General features: G+C 50.2%; 1 protein-coding gene across 1 annotated transcript in view; it reads right to left on the bottom strand.

Moving 5' to 3' along the window:
- ROCK1 (Rho associated coiled-coil containing protein kinase 1) overlaps positions 1-13898 on the bottom strand; it is a 131185-nt gene extending 117287 nt beyond the window's left edge. The window contains exon 1 of the mRNA XM_044294801.1: positions 13398-13898. Within this exon, the coding sequence (XP_044150736.1) occupies positions 13398-13490 (93 nt within the window). The 5' untranslated portion in view covers positions 13491-13898. The remainder of the gene's footprint in view (positions 1-13397) is intronic.
- Between the last annotated feature and the right edge of the window lie 2875 nt (positions 13899-16773).

The following is a 16773-nucleotide window of genomic DNA, read 5'->3' as shown; positions in this document are numbered from 1 at the left end:
GCCAGTCGCAGGCCTCAGAAGTCAGGCTACTTTCACATTTGTGATTTGTTTCATGGACGGACCCGTTCGGATAATACGACCGTCTGCATCTGTTCAGAACGGATCCGTTTGTATTATCTTTAACATAGCCAAGACGGATCCGTCATGAACTCCATTGAAAGTCAATGGGGGACGGATCAGTTTGCTATTGTGTCAGTCTTGCTCCGCACCACATGGCGGACAGAAAAACCCTGCAGGCAGCGTTTTGGTGTCCTCCTCCAGAGCGGAATGGAGACTGAACGGAGGCAAACTGATGCGTTCTGAGAGGATCCTCTTCCTACATGGGAATGCATTAGGGCAAAACTGATCCGTTTTGGACCGCGTGTGAGAGCCCATGACTGTTCTCAGAAACGGAAAGCCACAACGCCAGTGTGAAAGTAGCCTTAGTTTGGCAGAACTTATGCCTGTGTATTTTTTATTAAAGACTGGCACAAGAAACAGTAGTCTTAAAGGGATTCTGTCACCAGATTTAACCCTATTAAGCTAGCTGACATTAGCGATGTGCTAATGTCAGCTAAACCTAACTAGCCTATTCCTACTTTTATCTATGCCCCCGTTACACCAGAAATCTAACTTATATAATATTCTAATTAGCCTATAGAAGCAGGGTGGGGGGCATTGTTCCTGCTCCTAGAGGCTCATTCTCCCACCAAGTGCAGATTGACAGGGCCAGCCAGCGCTCGCATCTGTCTGCCAGCCCTGTGCTCTGGTGAAATCTCGCGCAGTTCAGCATTCGGCGCAGGTGCGGTGAGGAAGCTGGCAGCCTGCGAGTGTCTCTCCTCACCGTGCCTGCGCCGAATGCTGAACTGCGCGAGATTTCACCAGAGCACAGGGCTGGCAGACAGATGCGAGCGCTGGCTGGTCCTGTCAATCTGCACTTGGAGGGAGGCGACAAAGGTGGGAGAATGAGCCTCTAGGAGCAGGAACAACGCCCCCCCCTGAGGCTAATCAGATTATAAAAGTTAGATTTCTGGTGTAACGGGGGCATAGATAAAAGTAGGAATAGGCTAGTTAGGTTTAGCTGACATTAGCACATCGCTAATGTAGGCTAGCTTTATAGGGTTAAATCTGGTGACAGAAGCCCTTTAATAAATGTACCTGCCTTTTCTGTCTATGGCCAGCCTCAGCAAAGCTCAGCCTATACAACCACGCAATCAGACACCAGCCTTTATCACTATAATTCTATTCCCAAAGTTTATTGCCACAAATAGCCTCCCTCTCCTTCCACTTGTCAGACTGACAGCTGAATGGTTACTGCTTATCTACATTGTGGAAAGTTTCTGTGTACTCTGTACAAAGAATGTTTCCAGGTCCAGCTTATCAAACAAGGTTGGTAAGGAGCAAAATCAAAAGCAAACAGCAAAAAAAATGGTCTGCTTCTAACGCACACAGAAAAAAGATGGGTGCGATAGTTTTATTCCAGTTCAGAAGCACAATGTGGCACTCCGTGTATTAGAAAAAACGCCAGTAATGCAATTCAGATGTTCCACCACTGAATAAAAGACAGTTGTACAGGTGGAACAGATGATTGCCGCAGGTTGGACCACTACAACCCCTGGAAGCTGCCACGGGTTGGGCCGCTACAACCCCTGGAAGCTAGTAAAGGTTGGGCTACGACACAGCCCGAGGCACTGCAAAAGGTTGGGCTACTCAACCCCCCGGAAGGTATCTGCACTAAAAATGTACATGGTCGTGCTGAGGGTCTAAACAGGAGCTATTCTTCTCTTAAGGCCGCATGCACACGACCGTGGTGTGTTTTGCGGTCCGCAAATCGCGGATCTGCAAAACACGGATGGCGTCTGTGCGCGTTCCGCAATTTGTGAAACGGCACTGACAGCCTTCAATATAAATGCCTATTCTTGTCCGCAAAGCGCAGACAAGAATAGGACATGTTATATTTTTTTGGCGGGGCCACGGAACGGAGCAACAGATGCGAACAGCACACGGAGTGCTGTCCACATCTTTTGCGGCCTCATTGAAGTGAATGGGTCAACATCCCATGGACAGCTCGGATGCGGACCAAAACAACGGCCAGGTGCATGAGGCCTTATTCACTAGCTGGCAACAAAATCCGGCATTTCACCGGAGAGCAGCTGGATCCATTTATAGTCAATGGGGTCCAGTGGTGAACAGCAGTAACTAGGCTGGATCGGGTGAACTTCGGCAGGCTGTTCTCTGCCACAACCAGTGTGACCTTACCCTTATGGTGTCCATCATTCTGCAGGACACAACAGTAGAACACGCAGCAGTATTTTATTCTGCACACTATCCGGAATCTGCGCCGGAGGATCCTAACAGATCCTATGTTTATCTATCATACTCTCTTTTATAGCACTGACATATTCCGCAGCGCTTTACAGACATTAGCAGGCTGTCCCCAATGGGGCTCACAACCTAAGTTCCCTATGAGTAGGTCTTTGGAGTGTGGGAGGAAACCCAAGCAAGCATGGGGAGAATATACCAACTCTATGCAGATGTTGTCCTTGGTAGGATTCGATCCTAGGATGCCAGCGCTGCAAGGCACCAGATAACCACTGAGCCCGCCTTTGCCGCAGATATGAACCTAGCGTTAGGGTCCATTCACACATCCATAGTGTATTGCAGATCCGCAATACACCCGGCTGGCACCCCCATAGAAATGCCTATTGCATCCCCATAGAGAAAGAATGGGTTCGCACCCATTCTGCACAATTGCGGACGTGTGAATGGATCCTTACATGCCATTTTTCAGTTTCAACATTTTTTAAGCAAATTTTATTTTCACTGCAAAAGTTTTAGAGGGATGAAAAGTCCTGGGGAAAACAGCTGGGCATCTGTATACTCCTGCCACGCGGTCATCTTTATTAATGAGGCATTTCAACAGCTGGCATCTCCGTGTTCAGGTTACAGAAGTTTCATCCCAGGGGACTGAGGGAAAGGAATCCGATTCGGCTCACGTAGCCCATATCTATAATGCACTATTCACCCAACAGGGGCCAAATGTTGTCTCTTTGGTCTGTCGGGACACTTAACATGGAAGTCTATGGGTGAAGACCACCACTGGATGATCAGCCTTCCATTGCAGGCATGTGTCGGACCAGCAGACCGCACTGGTGCGAGTCTCCAGAGCAGATAATAAATGCCACATGAGAATTTTATTCTTCATTTCTTACTGTATAATGAAAAGTATCTAACCTCAAACGCAGGGCTCCTGTTTATTCACGTGTCTTCTCTGCCTTCCTCACTGAGCCAGCATGTGGTTTAACCATTGCCCTCCTGTATGAGGACAGCAGATCCTCCGCAGGACTGAAACTGGAGATCCCATAAAGAAAAAAAAAAAGAAAGAAAAATGTTGTCTGTCCGAAAAGCCAGCAAATTTTTCTGGTAGTTGTCAGGTGCCTCTTGCCCATCCGTGCCATTATTGCGGACCGCAAACAGCAATATACGGGCCCCGGCTGTGTGCACAGCGCATCACAGATGCGGAGCCATTCAGTTGTAAAGGTCCGCAATCTGGAAGGTGAGGTGCAGAAACCATGGGGTTTCTGTTCGTGCCTCCGCACTGAAAAAAATAAAAATTTGAACTTGTTCTATTTTTTTGCGGTGCGGACAGATCACGGAACCCATTCAAGTTGAATGGGTCTGGATCTGTCTGCGGCAGCCACGCGGATGTTGTCCGTGAATTGGGGACCGCAAATTGCAGTCCCCAAAGCACGAAACGGCCGTGTGCACGAGCCCTCAGCCCTGGTCTATGGCCTAGTCTGACAGAGATCTTCATAAAGGGGGTCAGTATGAAAATACACCCTCCTAAATCCTACTTACAGAGTCCAAGAAGCAGAGACCTGTGCTACTGTTTACTGCGTTCACTGATTAATTTCTCTTTCTGATATAATGCAGTTGAAGGGTTAAAAATACATAGCCCTATATAGTCACCTTTTTATTAGGGCACTGAATTTTTGGGGACTATGAGGCATTTATTGGCATGTTACATTACAAATGATGTCATGGAGAACACCGTACCACAAGAAAGCACCACAATGGCGGCACACAAGCTCTGTGCACCCAGCTTTACCGTATCAGGGTATGCTCACAATCCACCTGCCATTGTTTTCAATAGGAAATCTGTGCCATAATTTCTACAGCAAAGATTTATTTCATGCATGGTTTATCAAACTGGAGTTGCAGGAAAACAAAAAGAAGCAACGTCTTCTCCTGGCAGGGTTCCCACATGGAAACTGCATCACATGGATTAACCCCATTGAATGGATCCCAGGCATGACAATCTACAAGTCCGCAGCAGAAATCAAAGGGTCAGGCTACAATTTCTGCTGCGGATTCTTTGGTCAATACAATTTACATTTTTCTGGTGTATTTAAAACCTTCGAAACAAACTAAGGCCTCTTGCACACGATCGTATGGCTTTTTCAATATTTTGCGGCCCGCAAAAAATACGGATAATGTCCGTGTGCATTCCGTTTATTGCGGAACGGAACAGCTGGCCCCTGATAGAACAGTACTATCCTTGTCCGTTATGCGGACAATAATAGGACATGTTCTATCTTTGAACGGAACGGAAAAATGGAAATACGGAAACGGAAGGCATACAGAGTACCTTCCGTTTTTTTGCGGATCCATTGAAATGAATGGTTCCATATATGGTCCGTATGCGGAACGGAAGAAAAAAAAAAACGTACGTGTGCAAGAGGCCTAAAGCAAGTGTCAGATTAGCCATAGGCACATCCGACATGGATCCAAGGCAGAAGTCTTCTAGCAGATCCACATATGGACTAGCTCCATTGTAATTAAAAAGGGTTGTCGTATTTCATATATTGGCCGCATCGTTAGTATAAGAAACTAGTCAGATGGAATGAGCGGAGAGCTGCCCTCCATTCATTTTTATGGGACTATCGAAAACAGCCAAAATCGCTCAGCTATTTTTGAAACTCCAATTAAAAATTAAGAGAGAGCACGCCGCACATGCGTGGTCCGCTCTCCTTCACTTTCGAATGCCCGTTCTGGAGCTAGCTGCGGGTCCCAGAGGTGGAACCTGCACCCATCTGATATTGGTGGCAGAACCTAGCCATATGCCACCAATGTATCAGATGAGGCTACCTATGCAGACGTCATTGTGCAAGGATGGGGAGTAGATAAGCTGTGACCATCACAAATGGTGGACCCTGTTTTATTAGCTGTACAGATGTGTTATCAGTCATTGTAATCCTGCCTGTGAGATGACTGCTGAGAAGGCATCTAAACAGAACAGGAAACCTATTACCAGGTTAGAGGCCAGTGTGAAATCTAAATGAAGTCACAGGTGACCACGACGGTCCCTTCATGTCCCTGGGCACAGGATGAGCCGGCGGAAGATCCCGGCACACAGCGGCAGCGATCTCAGATGAAATTTTTTTAGCTTTCAAAGAATCCAGTCTTCAACCGAAATCTATCAAACCCACTTTGAAAGCTCCCAAATATTTTCTAGTTACTTAGCAATGGCTCACACGCCCCGTATTCTGAAGTGTAACGACACATTCGTCTCTCGCATAATGAGCCTGGGAATGTGACTCTCCCAACAAGGTCTCATTTTCTTAAGGATGGCAGGGCCCAAGCAGATTGATGTAGGTGGTGGAAATCAAACTTGAGCATTTTCCCTTTCACACTCATCGACTTCCTTTTTCCCGAGGACAGACGCTTCATTGTTGCGCTTCTTCAGGATCTTTCACTCTGAATATTAATGCGTCTTAAAGACAATAAACAAAGCATTAGAAAAGCAATATTGTCAGGCCGGACCGCCGATCAGCATCTCCCACCCCCAGCAAGAGTCCCGGCCCACAGGCATCAAGAAGGCTGCATCCACGTGGTCATATCCGTTTTGTGGATTCGCAAAATGCAGATGAAGGCCAAAGGCTTTCCGCGGGCCGCACTGTCTAAATGCCTATTCTTGTTTGCAAAATGGCCAAGGATAGGACATGTTCTACAATGTGAGGCATGGCCACATACACGCGGACAGCACATGGATCACATCTCTGTGCGGTCTGTATTTTTTGCAAGCCCACAGAAATGAATGGGTACATGTGAGAACAGCAAGAAATGTGGATGTGAATGAGGCCTAAGCCAGCTGAGCTAGAACTACAACTCCCAACATATTAATACAGGATTATCAGATTTCCTATCTATTCATTGACTTATTGCCTTGATGTTTCGGAGCAGGCGGCAGCACATGTAGAGAACTGCTTGCGTCACCGTGCTGTAGGTGGTTTGCTGTGTGGTGAAAGGTTCACAAACAATTCCTAGTACGATAAGACATGGAAGTCCTTCCAGTTCTAAAAACTCTGATTTCCCCCCTCCACTACATATGTCAGCTATAGGTGTAACACATGAGGCCTTGGAATCGGTTGTAGGGTTGTCCGTGGCTCAGGGAGCACGAAATCCCTGACAGGACCCCACATAAAAGAACAAGCCGTGCAGCCAGCCATTTACCTGCAGGAAGAGACTTCTCAATCCAGCCCAGAAGGGCAGGGACGGGACGCACGGCCCCTCTTCCCCCTGTACCCGGACCCTTTGTAAACCGTAGTGGGAATTGACTAAGGGCTCATGCACACGAACGTCGGTTGTTTTTTGCGGTCCGCAAATTGCAGATCTGCAAAACAGTTGTCGGACGTGTGCATTCTGCGGAACACAACGGACATGTTTTTATTTTATATTTATTTTTTGCAGAATGGCCACGTGGACATACAGTCACGGAATGCACAAAAAAAAAAAAAAAACGGAATGGACACTTGAAAAAAAATATATACGTTAGTGTGCATGAGCCCTAAGGCTGAAGTTCACATCTCCGTTTCGGAGATCCAGCTGCTTGATCGGGCACAAATGTCAGCCCAAAAACTGCGGAATGCAGCGATTTTTATCTGGCTGAAGCCTGGCATTCAAGCTGGTCTAACTGCAGAGAGCACCGGACTAGGATGTGCCAAACACAGGCCGGGCATCTTTACCTGTCCGTGCACCAGAAACGCAGATCTACGCCAACAAAATGGAGGATAACTTTCTGAATTCTCATCCACATACTGCATTAAAACACACCACTAAATATGCAGTATTACAGTCCCCAGCATGTCAATTTATACAGCGGATATCACCCTTCTTAGGCCTCATGCACACGACCGTTCTGTTTTTTACGGTCCGCAAACCACGGATCTGCAAAAAACTGAAGCCGCCTGTGTGCTATTTGCAATTTGCGGAACGGAAGGCCCATTGTAGACATGCCTATTCTTGTCCACAAAACGGACAAGAATAGGACATGCTATATTTTTTTTGCGGGGCCTCGGAACGGAGAAACGGATGCGGAGTATACTGCAGTATATACTGCTCCCCCGCTCCCCACTACTACTATGGCAACCAGGACTTTAATAGCGTCCTGGCTGCCATAGTAACACTGAACGCATTTTGAAGACGGATCAGTCTTCAAATGCTTTCAGTTCACTTGCGGTGTTACGGATCCGGCGGGCACTTCCGGCAAATGGAGTACACGCCGGATCCGGACAACGCAAGTGTGAAAGAGGCCTAAATTACCGTGTTGGCACTTTGCGATAAAGAAGTAGGTTTTGGTTTGCAGTTTGGGCACTCGGTCTCTAAAAGGTTCGCCATCACTGGGATAGATTATTAAAAAGTCTTAGAAAATCCCTTTAAACCTCAATCATTCGGCTATTATCAGTGACTGATAAAGGTGTATAGAGAGATAGCTGTCAGTCACTGATAAGAAAGGCCCTCGTGTACAAGGGAGCTCAGAAAGAGCAGAGCTGTAATGACTTCCTAATAGTGATGAGCGAACTTCTGTTTTAAGTTCGGCTTCTGGTTAGCGGAGAATCCCGATATGGATTCCGAATACCGTTGTGGTCCGTGGTAGCGGAATCAATAATGGCCGATTATTGATTCCGCTACCACGGACCACAACGGAAGTCGGAATCCATATCGGGAACCATATCGGGATTCTCCGCTAACCGGAAGCCGAACTTTAGACGCCGAACTTAAAACAGAAGTTCGCTCATCACTGGTTCCTAACAACCACCTGACGACTCCCCACCGCAGAGCAATGAATACAGTACTCCTGGTACGCCAGCATGTGTACACTATCATGTAGCTGGTCTCTAGCACTGTGGCCCCTGGGGTTGCCTGCTCCCCGACACCCTTGAATATCATCAGGCAGGAGCAGCACGGGGCCACTAGACCTCCAGGTACATGACCACTCCTGTCACAGGACATTATCCTTGGTAAGGTATCTCTACCAGGCCTGTGGTGTTCCGGTTTTAATGAGTGCGTTGAGTTATTTAGAGAATAAGATTCGCTTGCAGACCTTTATGCTGTCCATACAGTGGCCTCTCCCTAAAGAAAGAAAAAAAAAGGTACGGCCCATTTTAGTCCTGGATAGGACTAAACATGGCGGCAGTCATGTGACCCGGTATATAACAGGTGAGGAGCAGAACAAATACAGTATATACTACCACCTGCAGCAGCACCTCGCCAGGTCTGTCAGTCTCTATGTAGAAGCAGATCTCTGTGCGGTGTGCGTTTGTTGTTTTTTTTATGCTAAACTTTATTAACAACATGACATCACCTAGAGACAGGAAGCCAAGTAAATACACACAGTAACTAGGGATGAGCGAATCGACTTCGGACGAAACATCCGAAGTCGATTCGCATAAAACGTAATTCTAATACTGTACGGAGCAGGAGCTCCGTACAGTATTAGAATGTATTGGCTCCAAGGAGCCGAAGTTATTGCTTCGCGAAGTCTCCAAGCACCACTTGGAACCGAACCAGATTTCAGAAAATGTTTTTTTACAGTACAAATAACTTCGGCTCATCGGAGCCAATACATTCTAATACTGTACGGAGCTCCTGTTTTATGCCAATCGACTTCAGATGTTTCGCTCATCCCTATCATGGTCCCATTTGCTGATCACATGAAGGTGGCCAGCACATGCATGTCATGTAACACTGCTGCTTACTGAAGGCCAGGGATTACACCATGTGAAGAGCGTCACACGACTGATACAAGGGCTGTGACATTGTACTGCATATAGGGGTCAACTGCTGCCATATAACAAAGCCATGTATGCTGAATTCTATCTACTCGTATATTAGAAAATTGTAGGATTTCCTATTATATAAACAAAATAATAATAACTGGTTTAAAGGGCCTCTGTCAGCAGGTTTGTACCTATGACACTGGATGACCTGTTACATGTGCACTTGGCAGCTGAAGGCGTCTGTGTTGGTCCCATGTTCATATGTGTCTGCATTAATGAGAACAACGGTTTTAATGTATGCAAATTAGCTTCTAGGAGCAACTGGGGCGTTACCATTACACCTGGTGGCTCTGCTCTCTCTGCAATGGCCACACCCTCTGATCTTTGATTGACAGGGCCAGGCAGTGAAAACATCCTAGCACCCGGTCCTGTCAAAGTGTAGAAGGGGCAGCAGTTGCAGAGAGAGCAGAGCCCCTAGGTGTAACGACAACACCCCCGTTGCTCCTAGAGGCTCATTTGCATGTACTAAATTATAGGACTGCAACATAGTCAAGCTGCTTACCCCCCCCCCCTCCCCGAACACACCTGCATGCTTTGCAGGGCTGAGAGTGCATGTGTACAGGTGGGATAACTTCCCCGTGTAAACCTGTCCAGTGATGAAACGATAAGGCTACTTTCACACTTGCAACAGAGCGATCCGGCAAAACGTATGCCAACTGATGGCATTTCTAAGACGGATCAGGATCCTGATCAGTCTGAAAAATGCATTGAAATGCCAGATCAGTCTTTCCAGCGCCATCCGGAAAAACCGATTCGGCATTTATTTTTTTTCACCTTTTTTTTCGGTCTGCGCATGGCACTAATACATTCCTATGGAACAAAAATGCCGGATCCGGCATTCAGGCAAGTCTTCAGTTTTTTCGGCCAGAGATAAAACCGTAGCATGCTGCTGTATTATCTCCGTCCTGAAAAGACTGAACTGAAGACATCCTGATGGGATTACTCTCCATTCTGAATGCATGGGGATATACCCGATTAGTTATTTTCCGGATTTGAGCCCCTAGGACGGAACTCTATGCCGTAAAAGAGTAACGCTAGTGTGGAAGTACCCTAAAACCCTCAGTTGTTGATAATCGCCCTTTTCAAAAGGACATCGGCAGGACGAGAGGAGCGAAACATGGACGATCGGTGCTACCCGAGAATCACCGTAAGGCTACTTTCACACTAGCGTTCGGAGCGGGTCCGTCTGATGTTTCATCAGACGGATCCGCTCCTATAATGCAGACGTTTGCATCAGTTCAGAACGGATCCGTCTGCATTATAACTTAGAAAATAGTGTGAAAGTAGCCTGAGCGGATCCGTTCAGACTTTACATTGAAAGTCAATGGGGGACGGATCCGCTTGAAGATTGAGCCATATTGTGGCATCTTCAAGCAGATCCGTCCCCATTGACTTCCATTATAAGTCGGAACGGATCCGCACGGCCAGGCGGACACCCGAACGCTGCTTGCAGCATTCAGGTGTCCGCTCACTGAGCGGAGCGGAGGCTGGGCGCTGGCAGACGGATTCATTCTCAGTGGATCCGCCTCCACTGAGAATGCATTAGGGCCAGACGGCTGCGTTCGGGGCCGCTTGTGAGCCCCTTCAAACGGAGCTCACGAGCGGACACCTGAACGCAGGTGTGAAAGGAGCCTAACCGAGCTCTGAGAGATGACAACTTCTACCTGTAAACATTCAAGAGTAGCTTCAAAGAGGACGTTTCCTGTGAAAGCATCTACTACAGCAACGCGAGCACCGCCATATAGTGCGCAGCACACCACAAGTGCAGGCAGAGCTCTTCCTGTTCTGCATCTGTTACCAGGTTCTCTGGGGACACAACTGAGCATCACGCTGTCACCTGTGCTCTAGGGGACCGCCGCTGGCTGACGTACACTCATTTACACCACCGTATTTGTGCGTCCACATCCGGTCCACGATTCTGCAGAATGGACGCAGACCCATTTATTTCAACAGGTCCGCAAAAGATGTGGATAGCGCACAGTGTGTTTATGGGCATCAGCAAGGTCCATCAGCAGTACAAGCACACTACACACTGGCAGCCACGCGTACAGACCATACCCCGCCAAGAGCGGCAGCCACGCGTACAGACCATACCCCGCCAAGAGCGGCAGCCACGCGTACAGACCATACCCCGCCAAGAGCGGCAGCCACGCGTACAGACCATACCCCGCCAAGAGCGGCAGCCACGCGTACAGACCATACCCCGCCAAGAGCGGCAGCCACGCGTACAGACCATACCCCGCCAAGAGCGGCAGCCACGCGTACAGACCATACCCCGCCAAGAGCGGCAGCCACGCGTACAGACCATACCCCGCCAAGAGCGGCAGCCACGCGTACAGACCATACCCCGCCAAGAGCGGCAGCCACGCGTACAGACCATACCCCGCCAAGAGCGGCAGCCACGCGTACAGACCATACCCCGCCAAGAGCGGCAGCCACGCGTACAGACCATACCCCGCCAAGCGCGGCATCCACGCGTACAGACCATACACCGCCAAGAGCGGCATCCACGCGTACAGACCATACACCGCCAAGAGCGGCATCCACGCGTACAGACCATACACCGCCAAGCGCGGCATCCACGCGTACAGACCATACACCGCCAAGAGCGGCATCCACGCGTACAGACCATACACCGCCAAGAGCGGCATCCACGCGTACAGACCATACACCGCCAAGAGCGGCATCCACGCGTACAGACCATACACCGCCAAGAGCGGCATCCACGCGTACAGACCATACACCGCCAAGAGCGGCATCCACGCGTACAGACCATACACCGCCAAGAGCGGCATCCACGCGTACAGACCATACACCGCCAAGAGCGGCATCCACGCGTACAGACCATACACCGCCAAGAGCGGCATCCACGCGTACAGACCATACACCGCCAAGAGCGGCATCCACGCGTACAGACCATACACCGCCAAGAGCGGCATCCACGCGTACAGACCATACACCGCCAAGAGCGGCATCCACGCGTACAGACCATACACCGCCAAGAGAGGCATCCACGCGTACAGACCATACACCGCCAAGAGAGGCATCCACGCGTACAGACCATACACCGCCAAGAGAGGCATCCACGCGTACAGACCATACACCGCCAAGAGCGGCAGCCACGCGTACAGACCATACACCGCCAAGAGAGGCATCCACGCGTACAGACCATACACCGCCAAGAGCGGCATCCACGCGTACAGACCATACACCGCCAAGAGAGGCATCCACGCGTACAGACCATACACCGCCAAGAGCGGCATCCACGCGTACAGACCATACACCGCCAAGAGCGGCATCCACGCGTACAGACCATACACCGCCAAGAGCGGCATCCACGCGTACAGACCATACACCGCCAAGAGCGGCATCCACGCGTACAGACCATACACCGCCAAGAGCGGCATCCAGGCGTACAGACCATACACCGCCAAGAGAGGCATCCACGCGTACAGACCATACACCGCCAAGAGAGGCATCCACGCGTACAGACCATATACCGCCAAGAGAGGCATCCACGCGTACAGACCATATACCGCCAAGAGCGGCAGCCACGCGTACAGATCATATACCGCCAAGAGCGGCAGCCACGCGTACAGATCATATACCGCCAAGAGCGGCAGCCACGCGTACAGATCATATACCGCCAAGAGAGGCATCCACGCGTACAGACCATATACCACCAATAGTGACATACCCCTGTACAGACTGAACACCCCCAGTAGAGGGGGGCCCCATGGCGGACACTGTTGGACGGGGGCTGCTGACAGAACTCCCTTCCCACCCTGCCAGGTGTCACCCGCTCTCTGACGTTCTGGCAGAACCTGCCCAGACAACGTTACCTAAAACGCTCATTATCTCGGGCACACACTTCCCTCTTTCTCTATACGCGATTTCATCATCAGGTGACTTAAAGGGGAAATCCGGTTTAATGTAAAACCCTGCGAGCGCCCCTGTGCCCTAATGCACCTCACACCCATCAGCCGCTTCACTCAGCATGGCGACCACTAAGACCCTGTTCACATCTGCCTTACAGGCTCCGTCATATGGGATGGAAAGACATGGCGCCCCACGCATCAGGACGGTCTGACAGACCCGCAGGAATTCCATCTCTATGACAGATGTGAGCTCACCCAGCTTTCCCGGGGTCCAGCCAGGAGATGGGGAGGGAGAGCTAAGGGGCTGTCCAGATGGCAGCTGCAATGGCCACCCAGCTTTCTCAGCAGCAGATGGAGCTCGTGCCATGCAGAGGCGCACCACTAGTGCCAGTAATACCCGTGTCACCTCCCGGCCACTCACCAGCAGGCAGTCCGTGTTCACCTCCGATTTGGGGTCGCGGAGCAGGACGTCGATCTTGGAGAAGCGGGTCTCGAAGCTGTCCCCGGTAGACATGGCTGCAGGCGGCAGGGGTGGCGGTCGGTGCTCGGCTCCTCACACAGATCGCTCCCCGGCGTGTCGCTCAGATCCGCGCTCCCTCACCCCCGCCTCAGCGCCGGGCTCTGCAGCGGAACGGACCCCGGCATCCTCCCTACGGGCCTCCGGCGGATACATACACACAGGCCCTGGCCGGAGGGGGGGCCGGGTGACAGCTACTACGGGCAGGCAGACGTCCGGTCAGTATCCGGCCATAACGTTCCTCAGCGCCGTCCGTCCGTCCTCCGCCCGGGGGCACACTCGCCTGCCAGGGCTGCTCTGCTTCTTGCGGCTCACGAAGGATGATGCCGCAAGCTCCTCCTGACTCACAGGCGCTCCACAAACATGTCCGCCTTCCTGTTCAAACACACGGGCGGGGGGTGAGGGAGGCCGCGCAGGCGCCGGGAGGGGTGCGGGGGAGGGAAGGCAGCGGCTCGCAGGGGCGGCTCGGAGGGGGCGCACTGCTGCTTCAGGACCTTATTTACTAAGCCGCGTACATCCTTCCCGGGCCACCTATGAGCCGGATCTCATCCGTTTTGTATAGATACGGTGGATGCTGCGGCTTCCAGTGGGAGGAGGCGACATGAGAGACTGAATGGTGGGGACAGCTTGTGGCATGTAGTCTGTGAGAGGCCCACAGTTTCTGACACGGTTTTTCACTTTGAAGGACACTGAACGGAGCAGGACGTCCGTCTGGACATGTCCGTAGTGGGCGTGGTCACAGCTTTAGGGCCAGTTGACACCGTGCGGTTTTTCACGTTTTTTTATTTTTTTTTTATCAATGGGTGTTCACTTTAGGGTACTTTCACATGAGCGTTTTTCTTTTCCGGTATTGAGTTCCATCCTAGGGGTTCAATACCGGGAAAAAGTTTTAGGCTACTTTCACACTAGCGTTCGGGCGGATCCGTTCTGATCGGATCCGCTCATATTAATGCAGACGGTGGCTCCGTTCAGAACGGATCTGTCTGCATTAAAATGGCAAAAAAAAGCTAAGTGTGAAAATAGCCTCGGACGGATCCGTCCAGACTTTCAATGTAAAGTCAATGGGGGACGGATCCGCTTGAAGATTGAGCCATATGGTGACATCTTCAAACGGATCCGTCCCCATTGACTTACATTGTAAGTCTGGACGGATCCGCACACCTCCGCACAGGCCAGGCGGACACCCGAACGCTGCAAGCAGCGTTCAGCTGTCCGCCTGTCCGTGCGGAGGCGAGTGGAGTGGAGGCTGAACGCCGCCAGACTGATGCAGTCTGAGCGGATCCGCTCCATTCAGACTGCATCAGGGCTGGACGGCTGCGTTCGGGTCCGCTCGTGAGCCCCTTCAAACGGAGCTCACGAGCGGACACCCGAACGCTAGTGTGAAAGCAGCCTTTTTAGCCTAATGCATTCAGTCTCTTGGAACTGCCTGCCGGAATCCTCTGCCGCAGGTGTGAAAGTAATAAAACAAAAGCTGCATTTTCAGCTTGAGGCGAAACGTTTTTTTCTGCGTCCCATTCACTTCAATAGGAGATTCAGCCTGAATCTGCCCCGAGATAGAGAACGACGCTTCTTTCCATTGAAATGAATAGGAAGTTGTTTTGAGGCTTTTTTAAAGCTGATTTTGAGCAGAAATTCTCCAAAATCAGCGCCAAAAAACTGTGTGTGAACTGGCCCTATACTGGAATGTGAACATGACCTAGCGTGGGAGACCGTGGGTGGATGTCACACAGCCTCGTGCACGGCCATGTGTGGACGCGGGACATGATGACACCGGCGGACATTTATCGAGAGGTTTCGGCGCCGTCCTGATACCTGCTCCACCATCGGGGGATGCGCTTACTTTCTGTCGAGGGGCATGGAACTTTATAATGGCAGTTTTCTGGGGTATGGGGACAATAGCTCACCCCCAGTGTCTTGTAGTCCTAGCCCAGCTGACTGTGATCTTACCTTAGTGATCCATTGCTTCAGTCTGGAGTAAAAGTACTTGTCATCCATATGCAAATGAGCAGTTAAGTGCACTGAGGGCGGGCCCAAACTACTCTGTGCACCTTTGCTCCAGCTGATTCTTCTAGCTTTCTGCATAGTCATCTCGCCTGGCCCTGTAGGTGAGGCGATCTCCTCAGGCAGCACCAGAGAGGGGCAGCTGAAGGGAAGGGGTTAGGTTAAGAAACTGGCATTGGGGAGGGGGGTGCCATTTCAGTTTTGAGTAAGGGCTGTTTCACACGAGCGGATGCCGTGCGTGACATCCGCTTCGTGAATGACAGCAGAAGCACGGAGCAGTAACATGACTGATAATGCCCTTTGCCTCTCTGTGACTTCTTTACTACAAAATCACGGTGACAACTTTATCTCACTGTGATTTCGTAGTAAAGAGATCACAGAGAGGCACGGAGCATTATCAGTCATGTTACTGCTCCGTGCTTCTGCTGTCCGGAACGGGGCTTGGCTGTCATTCACGCAGCGGATGTCACGCACGGCATCCGCTCGTGTGAAACAGCCCTAAGGGTTCAAAGAGTGGCTTGAGCCTGGTCTTGGTGCACTTAAAGGGGTTTTCCAGCTACCTGTGTGAAGTTGGCACCCCATGTTCTTAAATTTCAAAAATAAATACACCATTTGTTTGTGCTGCGTTTGTGCTGGTTCGTGCCGCAAAAATTTACGTTTGCGCCACTTTGGTTTCCAAGATATTGCGCTCGATTTTCTGAAACCACGCCCACTTTCCACCCCATGTTCTTAAATTTTAAAAAGAAATACACCATTCGTTTCTGCTGCGTTTGTGCCGCAAAAATGAACGTTTGTGCCGGTTCGGTTCCTGAGATATTGCACACTTGATTTACTGAAACCCCGCCCATTTTCCACCCCATGTTCTTAAATTTCAAAAAGAAATACACCATTCGTTTCTGCTGCGTTTGTGCTGGTTTGTGCCGCAAAAATTAACGTTTGTGCCGCTTTGGTTTCCGAGATATTGCGCGCTTGATTTGCTGAAACCCCGCCCACTTTCCACCCCATTTGATTTTAAATTTCAAAAAGAAATACACCATTCGTTTGTGCTGGTTTGTGCCGCAAAAATGAACGTTTGTGCCGGTTCGGTTCCTGAGATATTGCGCATTAGATTTTTATGAAGCCCCGCCCATTTCCCCCCACACCATGTTCTTAAATTTCAAAAAGAAATACATCATTCGTTTGTGCTGCGTTTGTGCTGCAAAAATGAACGTTTGCGCCGCTTTAGTTTCCGAGATATTGCGTGCTTGATTTGCTAAAACCCCGCCCACTTTCCACCCCA

Source organism: Bufo gargarizans, chromosome 5, assembly GCF_014858855.1.
Source record: "Bufo gargarizans isolate SCDJY-AF-19 chromosome 5, ASM1485885v1, whole genome shotgun sequence".
Lineage (NCBI taxonomy): Eukaryota > Metazoa > Chordata > Amphibia > Anura > Bufonidae > Bufo > Bufo gargarizans.
The sequence above is the reverse complement of the archived record's forward strand: the minus strand, read 5'-3'. Positions and strand labels throughout refer to the sequence as shown.